The sequence below is a fragment of the Lactuca sativa genome, chromosome 2 (genome assembly GCF_002870075.4).
Source record: "Lactuca sativa cultivar Salinas chromosome 2, Lsat_Salinas_v11, whole genome shotgun sequence".
NCBI classification, from domain to species: domain Eukaryota; kingdom Viridiplantae; phylum Streptophyta; class Magnoliopsida; order Asterales; family Asteraceae; genus Lactuca; species Lactuca sativa.
The window spans coordinates 226,454,774-226,465,243 of NC_056624.2; the positions used below are offsets into that span (position 1 = coordinate 226,454,774).

The window sequence follows — 10,470 nt, forward strand, 5'->3', positions numbered from 1 at the left end:
TTCTGTGTAAAAATAATGTTTTTTGTGTCATTTACCCAAAATTTAAAGGACCACCACATCAACATTTCATTCTTTCATACAATTTTATTATTTAAATTTTATAATCCATTGATATCTACAAATTTTAATGGAATTTATTTAGGTGAAACAAGCAAGAATGTGTGCACTTTTTCATTTAATATCAAATTCATTATATTTCAACTTGAAATCCCCACTATATTAGGTGAAACAAGCAAGAATGTGTGCACTTTTTCATTTAATATCAAATTCATTATATTTCAACTTGAAATCCCACTATATTTCTTAATCAATTCTTCCATTAAATATTCATTTTGAATGCTCTTACAAAATTTTACTTTTGAAAAAAAAAATCTACTCAATCAGTCATAAAGTAATTTTCAGTGGCATAATTGTGTAAATATTCAATGTCAAAATTACACTGCCATAATAGAAGAAGAAGAAAAGTATAATTAAGTAATAGAAAAGGTGAAAATGTTTTCCATAAAACACAAATAAATATAAGTAACTAGCTATTTGTTGCATTTAGTACTTAAAATCGGTTAGCTGTTAATCCATACACCATAGCTTTTTCACCATATTAATCTTTTCATATTATAAACCACCATTTTTACCATTTTATGTATAAAAAAAAGTAACATTTTAAACATCACAACTGTATCCTTTCGTGACATCTAATTAAAATCGTAAAACAGACAAGTTACATTTTTAGATAGCTTCTACCATTTTAAGGCCCATTAGATGATTAAAAATATATGTTGCATAGATTGATAAGATAGTAGATGTATGTTGCTTTTTTTTCTTTTTCTTTTTCTGCACTCTTATAAAATAACAAGTAATACTATATATATATATATATATATATATATATATATATATATATATATATATATATATATATATATATATATATATATATATATATGATTCACTAAGGTAGATTCAATTACTATATATATGACTACTTTAACTCAAAGCTTTTCAAGGTGATCCATCAACAATCATTTTATCACTACATCCTAACCATTGCTACTCCACCCAACCCAATTACCAAAAATCCATCACAAAGCTTGCATCTCCAAATGAGCACGACGATCATGCCCATTAACAGACTCTTTCTTCTCTCCATCGGTGTCCATCACTTGAACAGGTGGTGCATTCACAATGGTCATTGGCATGATAGCATTATCAGACAGCCGCCCCTTCATCTCCCTGTGTTCTTGACATAACGCACACCAATGCATGCAACAGTGCACTAAACATGGGTCACACGGTGAGTTCTGCATATCAAAAACAAAACAAAAAAAATAGTTATTTTTCCAACAACCCCTGAGCTGGCCCACACTGCAGATACACAGTGGCCCAGTACATTAGGAAGTGTGAGCACCTTGAGATGGTATTTCTTTTGTAATGTTTGTCTGACAATTCCAGTGTATATACCACATACCCACCAAGTGAAAAGCAACCCCTCACAAATGAGAACTGATGTTTGGGGTTCGATCCCATGAAATGCGGCTGTTGCTGCAGCAAGTGCCATGCCACCCTCAACGAAAACTGCATGACAAACACATGGTGTGGTCCAAGGCATGTCTTCTCTTAGCTTCTCATAGTTGCGTCCAAACAGAACACATGGGCAAAAAAGTCCTGTCCAGCCTGCATGCATGCACAAAACAAACATTATTGTCAAATTCTTGACTTGAATATGTTTTAGGAATTGTGAATTCCATTTCCGGGATCGGAATGGAACTGAATTCCAATTCCAGCCAAATTCCATGGAAGAGAAATATGAATGCTGCTTGTATGGTTCAAAGTGTAAAACTTACAGCTTTCAGTATCTTCAGCACAACCAAATATCCCAGTTGACCAAGGTTCAACAGCAGGAGGCTCGAAGCTCTCTGGTAAAGCCTGCCCACATTCATTGCATTTGCGAACATTCATCTGTAAATCAAATCAAAGGATGAAACAAGTTATATGCAAAAATATTAACGAACAGAATATTAAAAATAATCGATCTGCTCTTTGAAAATTCAATTATTACATATTTACATTGTGTGTGTTTTTTTTCTTTGGAACAATCGGACTATCGATGATCGATCTATTACATTAGAAGATCACACAAAAGGTATATAGGCTCACAATCAACTGGTAGATTTGTATATCCAAGGATTAAAGTGCATTGTCCAAAAGCAACTTGAATTCTGGTCCGCGCTGTGTGATAATTAGGGTTTTTATAAGCAAGTAGTGAATTCTACATCAACCAATGTCGTGACTCGTGATCATTTTACTAAGTGTCAATTTCGCTAATAGGTCGTTGAAATTCACAAATCATGATGTCAATTGACTAAACCTAAAGAACTATAGAATGGATCCATCAACCAGAGATGCGTACAAAAGACAAATTGCAATGAAACCTGAGGAACTTCAATTGGCTGATTGAGTTCTCCGGGATTGATATCGACTGGCGCTTGATCTTTGTTTAACTTCACATATCGCGATTGAATTTCGGCATCCGCCATCTGGTGCAATGCGCGGGCAAACTCCAAGTTAGTGAAAGCAAATTCGGATTATAAGCATATAATACACGGATGAGAGGAGGGCAAGTAGTCACCTGACTGAGTTCGATAATTACTGAAAATCAGAACCTGAGTTGAGAAATGTCGTCGATCTTCGGTAGGCGTAACTGCGAAGGGTTTAATGGATGGACTCCGAGAGAGACGGTGGAATAGGATTTGTGAAAGAAAAGTCCAAGGAAGCTCCAATCCTCTGTGGGTGGTAACAATCCAGTTTACTGTACGTAATAATACTAAAAATGGCACGTTGCTAAACAATATTAAATTAAGGGATATCGACTTGAAAAGGTAAATAACTTTTGATTTTGTTTATTTTTAATTATTAAATTTTTTTTTATTATTTATTTGTCATTAAACTATTGAAACTGTTTATATTTTATTTTTATGACCGGTAAAATGTAAATAGTTTCAATAGTTCAGTGACAAATAGATAACGAAAAAAAATTTAGTGACTAAATGTGAACAAAATCGAAAGTTCGTTTCCCTCTAAAAAAGTTCAATGACTAAATGTGAACAAACTTCCTCTTGTATTATGTTTTAGCAAATTATTTATTTTTGTTAAATTGTAGCAACATTTGTTGATGAAAAATCTATGAAATAAAAAAAAAAAAAAAAAAAAAAACAAAACCCCGAAAAATATATTAAAAAAAATGAAAAACCGAAACTGAAATAAAAAATAATGGTTTGGTATTTTCCAAAATAAAAAAATTACAAATTTCCAATCTGATTTTGTTTTTACAAAAATTCAGCTTTTGAATTTCCATATCTAAATTTCTCCTCATTTTTATAATCGAAAAATGATTACAAAAAAAAAAAAAAAAAAAAAAAAAAAAAAAAAAAAAGCAAGATTGAGAAAGCGCTCAATTCGGAATTTTTCAATCCAAAACTCCCCCTTGTGACATGAGAGAGAGATGTAAACATTTTTATATAAGGTGGGTTCATATCACATGTAGATGTGTGCTTGAGAGATGTAACATTGAGAGGGTTACTGTGTGTTAATTATGTAGATTTAGATCTATATCTTTTTTTATAAACACCTTTCATAATCGAATGCATCTTTAAACACCCAAATCACCGTGTTCTTTGTGTGTTCTTTAATTCAACATGTCAAACCAATTGTCATAATTCACATCTGTGAAAATGTTTCATTTTTTTGTAAAACCAAAATCAAATTGAAAACTTTGATTTTTTATTTTGGAAAATGTCAACCCATTGATTTTTTATTTCGGTTTCGGTTTTTTGTTTTTTTTTTAAATATATTTTCTGGGTTTTGTTTTTTTTTACTTCATATATTTCTTCATCAACAAATGTTGCTAGAATTTAACAGAAATAAATAATTTGCTAAAACATAATACAATAGAAAGTTTGTTCACATTTAGTCATTGGACTTTCTTAGAAGAAAATAAACTTTTGATTTTGTTCACATTTAGTCACTAAACTTTTTTTCGTTATCTATTTGTCACTGAATTATTGAAACTGCTTACATTTACCCTTATGACCGGTTTAAATGTGAGCAGTTTCAATAGTTCAGTGACAAATAAATAACGGAAAAAAGTTTATTGAATAAATATGAAAAAAGTCGAAAATTTGTTACCATTTTAAGTTATTATCCCTTAATTTTAAAATTCTATTTATTTATGTAAGGGATATTAAAGAGTAAATTACACGAATGGTCCCTATGGTTTGGGTTAATTTGCACGTTTGGTCCCTAACTTTTTTTTTTAACTCGGACCATCCCTATAGTTTGATTTTGTTTCGCGCTTAGTCCCTCCCAGACCTTAAATGACTATACTGCCCTTGGTTATTTTTTAATTTAATTTATTATTTGTTATTTGTTTATTGTTTATAATAAAAAAAACAAATGGCCCACCGTTTTCCAAGGCCTTTCCAATCGTGATATACCCAAATATCTCTTTCATCAAGAACTAACTTTGAACCCTAAGGACCATCTCCCCTGTACTCGTCGAATCCTTGAACCCCAATGAAAAGCTCTCTCTCTTCCTTCCATTCTTGAACCCAACAATGTTGTCGCCGCCATGATTTTCGTCGTATTGTGTTGAAGCCCCAATTCTTAAGCTCGTCAATGTTGCTGTTGGTTTGAACACACCATCGTTGTTGCCGCCGTAGAACCTACCATCGTTGTCGCCGCCCTAGTTGTAGAACCCACCAGATTGAACCCACCATCTTCATTGGAGTTTCATACGTTGTGATTGCTGCCAATAAAAAGTCGCAAGAAACCCTCCGACCTCTTACACTGTCAACACCACACTCATTGCTCCTAATTATTTTTGGCTTTGATTCTTGATCGATTTGGTTCCCAAGCCAGTTAAAGAATCCATTTGGTTCTCGGGTCAATTTAAGGATTGAACTAGCTTTATTTCTTCCAGGTAGGTGGTACCCTTAAGGACTTGCCATTTTTAACTTTATTGAAGCAGATGCTGTTTTGGAATTTGCAATTGGGCGACCAGTATGTATATGGATGTTACGAAGTGCTTTTGTACAATGTATTTCACACTTTTGAGTTTTTTGTTTGTCAAATATTTTGTAAATTCAGATTCATTGCTCTGTGACTGAACTAGTCTTCTTTGATGAATTCACCACGACAAACGAGGGTTTAGGGACGTACCGAATGAAGGAGATGTAGCCAGAGTATCGTTTCTTTAATTACAGAATGGCGAAGATGTAGCATGAGGGTTAAAATTGAACATTAGGGTTTTTCCGGAAAAGATGGTGGCGGCCTTGCTAGACGGAGAAGACGATGGTGGTGGTTGAGGTGATGAATTGGGATTGAATGGGTGGGCACATTATTGTAATATATATACATAAATTAGTAAATCAAAAAGAAATTATAAATAATGATATATATAAAAATAAATAATAAGAAAAGAAATAGGTGAGGGTAATATAGTCATTTCAGGTCTTGTAGGGACTAGGCGCGAAACAAAATCAAACTATAGGGACGGTCCGAGTTAAAAAAAAAAGTTAGGGACCAAACGAGTAAATTACCCCAAACCACAGGGACCATTCGTGTAATTTACTCGATATTAAATTAAAAAAAAAAACAATACACTTACTTTTTATATTTTGTTGACAAAACTGCAAAAATAGTCCCTGTGGTTTGCATTTTTTCAGGAAACAAGTCCAAACAGTGATTTTTTTTTTATTCGTGGTCCTTTTGGAGTGATTTGTATGTGAAAATGGTCCCTCCGAAAATTGAAATGACTATAATACCCTTGGGGTATTTATTTTTCATTTTTCTTTCATTATTCTTAAAATTTAATATTTATTTATTTATTTTAGCAATTAAAAAAATAAAAAGGGCCCACCTCTCTCTCTCTCTCTCTCTGTGATCTTGGGATGAATGTATGAAGATCTGGGTTCATATTCAACATACATATACATCTCTTTGTAATATCCCAATAACACACAATCAAAAGTCAATAAATCAAAGAATGCAAAATCAGAAGTAGAATCATGCAAACCTGAAGTAGAAAATAAGAAAAAAAAAATTTAAGATCATACGAACCTGATTTGGTACACATACATACAATGATAAACACAATGCAGAAAATCAAAATGTAAACTAAACCTACAAATCAAATTGTAGAGTATCAAATCAATATATAGAGTAAACCCAAAAGTCAGTAACAAGCTTTCTTTGTTTAAATCCAAAACAATCTAAAAAACTTTCAGAAACTTAGAACACACCCTCAACGAGTTTTCTTCAAAAACTATAAATCAGTACCGAAAACCATGAACATGTTTCTTCAATCTCTAGTGTGCGATGGTGACTAACAATCGGAGCTCGAAGATGGAGACATGACCTATGAGCGTGGGAAATCGAAAGGTTTCTTGAGGTTTTTAAGATCGGCAGTGGAGGTGAGGGTTTTCAGATCAGTTGTAAATGTGAAGTTTTTCAGATCAACAACAAAGGTTTTGGGTTTTCCGATAGATGCCGACGGTGAAGTTTTGGGTTTTGGGTAGGTGACGACGCCGGTGAATGAGAGATGCTTCAGATCTGACAATGGAGAGGGATGTTCTTGAGCGATAGAAAAATATAGATGGAGATGGAGGTGGCAGATGGTGGTGGTGATGGATGGTTGTCAAAATCGATGGTTATGGGGTATATGTTTTGAAGATCAAACCCAGAAGTTGTTCCTGAGAAGACAATTAATGCTCTTCAGTTATTGAGTGTTTATCAAAACATAACCCGAGAGAGAGAGAGAGAGAGAGAGAGAGAGAGGTGGGCCCTATCTTTTTTTATTAATAAAACTTTAAATTAAGTAGAAAAAATATAAAAAAAATGTATCAGAAGGGCATTTTAGTCTTTTTAATTTTGTAAGGGACCAAAATCACAAACAAACATGGTCAAAAGGACCACCAATCCAAAAAAGTCGTGGTTTGGACTAAAACCCCAAAAAAATGCATACCACAGGGGCCATTTTTGCAATTTAGTCTATTTTGTTTCTTTATACTTTTTTCTTTTTATTCACAAATTTCATATTTTGTTTCTTTATACTTTTTCTCTTTTTATTCACAAATTTTCATGTAACTTATTACATTTTTCTTTTCAACTTTTTTCAACGTTTTTTTAATTTTCTAAAACGAAATGGAACGTTGCTACAATAAAAGCAAAAAGTAATTTTAAAATTCCATATATTTTTGTAAAAAAAATGTTTATTTGGTAAAATAAAATGTCTATTTAATCACCTTCGAATTTTAGATAATATATATATATATATATATATATATATATATATATATATATATATATATATATATATATATATATACTTACATATTTTTTGTTTTGTTTTTTTATTTATTAACTAGAAATTCTCCGTTCATCGCTCTGTGAGGAAACGCATGTTACGAGTCTACTTATTTCCTTTTTGCAGGGTTATAATTAAAAATTTTCTTTAACGAATGGACAATTTTTTTGAACACAATGACCAAAGAGTTATATTATTTAAACACATGGACAGTTTTTATAAAAGAATACTTATTTATATTTTCTATAAATTACTGGGAGAACTTTTGTAATTTATTTTCTATATAGTGACCAAACATGTCAACATACGAAAGCATTGATGTCAAATTTCAAAACTCAAACATAAAAAAATTTGCACATGAACATTTTCTATAAATTACGGAGACAATTTTTATAATTTATTTTTACACAGATATGAAACCTATTAACATATAAAGCTATTATGGTCAAAGTTAAGACATAAAAGTATACTATCCATATACCACTTGTTTTTTATTATATATAACTAGTAACATTACCTCAGCTTCGCCCTAGGTTAGTTTTTTTTTTTTTTTTTTTTTTTTTTTTTTTTACAAATGAAAGCGACATGGATTGTGGCTAAATTTTATAATAAAAGACCAAAAGTGTAAGAATCGAAAATTTTAATGGCAAACATCCAAGACAAATGAATTAATGAACTTTATTGATTCTTAAGCTTTTGAGAATTAAAGGACTAAAGTTGCAAAAATATGAAAAATATTATTGCTAAATTTTCAATAACACAAACTTTTGTAATAAGATACCAAAAGTGTAATAATGAAAAGTATAGTGGCAAATGTCTAAAATAAAGAAAGACTAAATTTTCAATATTACAAATATTTTTTATTATTTTTTAAATTGTTATATATTTTAAATAATTATTTTTTTTTTTCAATTTTGGTCATTTTTTTAGTTTATGGTTTTTATGAATATTTATTTTAGATAATCATTACATTACGCTTATTCACGATCAAATTCTACCAAACTATTTATTAAACAACTGATTTATCTTTTTTTCACCACCAATGTAACCCAACTAAACTTAAACTTTCAAGTTCATTAGCAACCTAACCCAAATAATTTTTTTTTAAATAAATATAGCTTATGATTCTTTTTATTCCAATATAGCTTATGATTATTTTAATTAAAATTATTATTAATTTAAGTTAGATAACTTCCAAAATTGTGTCGTATATATACTCAATCAAATCATTTTTAGAGTGATATGGGTTTTTTAATTATGAAGTCGATCCATATTCATCATATGAAATCAAAAAAGACTAGTTATAGATAATCATAATTGGATGGAAGTATGTTAATATTATCCTTTAATAACTTAATTTCATTAAAGAAAATAATATATAAGACTGGAAGGAGTGATATTACATTTGTCATATTTTTTGTTTGTCACATCAGCTTTACCTCAACGTGACTTCAATTTTACTATTTTTTTTTTTCATGCCACACATTAAGAATGGTAATCATTGTATGAGTTAATTATTTTTTTAATTGTTTTTAAACATTTCAATGTAAACTAAATAATGATAGACACATGACGAGTAAATTGGCCGATCAAATGAATGGGCTGATGTGTTTCTTGCGAGTGTTTTTTGGTTGTTTTGAATGTTTGAAGAATACATGATTTTGAATTCTAGAAAGATAGAAGTAGTATTATAAAGAGAAAAAAAAAAGATATTTGTAAGTGTGGTAAAATTGAATGCTTTAAGGTAATATTTATAATGTAACAGAAAATTTGAATTAAAAAACATCCATGAGAGAGAGAGAGAGAGAGAGAGAGAGAGAGAGAGAGAGAGAGAGAGAGAGAGAGAGAGAAGGCAGGCACGGCCTAGGCCACACACCAAGGAGAGTGTGTGTCGTTATGTGACATCTATGGTTAAAACCATACCCCTAATATAAGTAAAATATAAGGATCATAAGAAAACTATTTTGGTCAATTCAGTAACGTAGTTTTATCTATTTTTTCGCCATATATACAACAAGCAAACTAATAATGCAGATTTTATAATAAATTATGATGCATGAATCATGATTTTCAAAATAACTCAATTTTGCCCCTACTTCAAGTTGGCCAATTTCTATACCATCCAGCCCATGCAGACACCAGCCCACTAATCCCAAGTGTTACAGCATGATTACAAAATGGATTGGGCTCGATATCAGCTAGGCCAATGATCAAATCAGCCAAATTAGCAGCCACAGCCATTAATCTCATCACTCTATCAGCCTTAATCTTCTTAATTTCATCACCTTTTTCCTTTGATTCTGCTAATAAACTCCTTCGAATCCTTCTTTCTTCTTCAATCCCTTCTTTGATCATACTAAATTCAATAACACAAAAAAACACATACCCAAGCGATTCTCCAAACGCTGATATGAAACTCATTCTTCGAGCCAGATTTGCATCCAGAACTCCAGTCCTTGATAACCAAAGGAAATGATCAAAGAAAAAATAGACCATTTCCCCTGCGTTAGCAAAGACCGATAGAACCCTGTAAGTCGGGGTTGGGCCAGGGTTTCTCCTAAGGGCGTTGAAGCCCGTGAGAAACCGGCCGGTTCTGAAGGCTTTCCGGCTCAACCCTGATGCCACCTCACACTGTTTGGCTCGATGGGCTGCGTTTGGATTAGTGGTTTCGAGGTGCCAAACAAGGAGTTTAGAGACATATTGGAAGGTTTTGACAAGCTTGTCAATCCCATCTCTTTTTGCCAGGAAGATCACTAGCTTGTCTACTTTGTCATTCATGGTGTGGGGTGAGGTCTAAGGGTAAGAATGTGTGTGATTTGTGGAAACAAATAATGGTGAGGGTGGCATGGAGAGCCACAAGTTAAGGGTAGTTTTGGATAAAATGAATTTATTTATGGACGGACAATATTATTTTTGATATATTATCCTAGAAATGAAAATTTTGTCGTCTACATATATTACGAAATTATTAAACAAAAAATCCAAGTAAATAAATTGTACCATTGTTTCGTAAATGATACTTTAAGTATTTTGCAATCTTGTTTCCGTTTACGAGTTATCGGATTTCGGCGTTAGAATTGACGAAAAAAATGCCTTAAAAATTGTTTCAC

General features: G+C 31.7%; 2 protein-coding genes across 2 annotated transcripts; both read right to left on the minus strand.

Moving 5' to 3' along the window:
* Positions 1-955: 955 nt before the first annotated feature.
* LOC111898024 (cell number regulator 6) lies at positions 956-2,787 on the minus strand. The gene is made up of 5 exons (XM_023893968.3): positions 2,627-2,787; positions 2,430-2,534; positions 1,842-1,956; positions 1,406-1,671; positions 956-1,298 (listed from the first exon to the last, which is right to left on the minus strand). The coding sequence occupies exons 2-5, from the start codon at positions 2,532-2,534 to the stop codon at positions 1,080-1,082; spliced, it is 705 nt and encodes a 234-aa protein (XP_023749736.1). The 5' UTR covers positions 2,627-2,787; the 3' UTR covers positions 956-1,079.
* Positions 2,788-9,369: 6,582 nt separating this feature from the next.
* Positions 9,370-10,191, minus strand: LOC111898023 (peroxisomal membrane protein 11-4). Its single transcript, XM_023893967.3, has one exon. It carries the CDS (start codon positions 10,136-10,138, stop codon positions 9,458-9,460), a length of 681 nt encoding a protein of 226 aa, XP_023749735.1. The 5' UTR covers positions 10,139-10,191; the 3' UTR covers positions 9,370-9,457.
* Between the last annotated feature and the right edge of the window lie 279 nt (positions 10,192-10,470).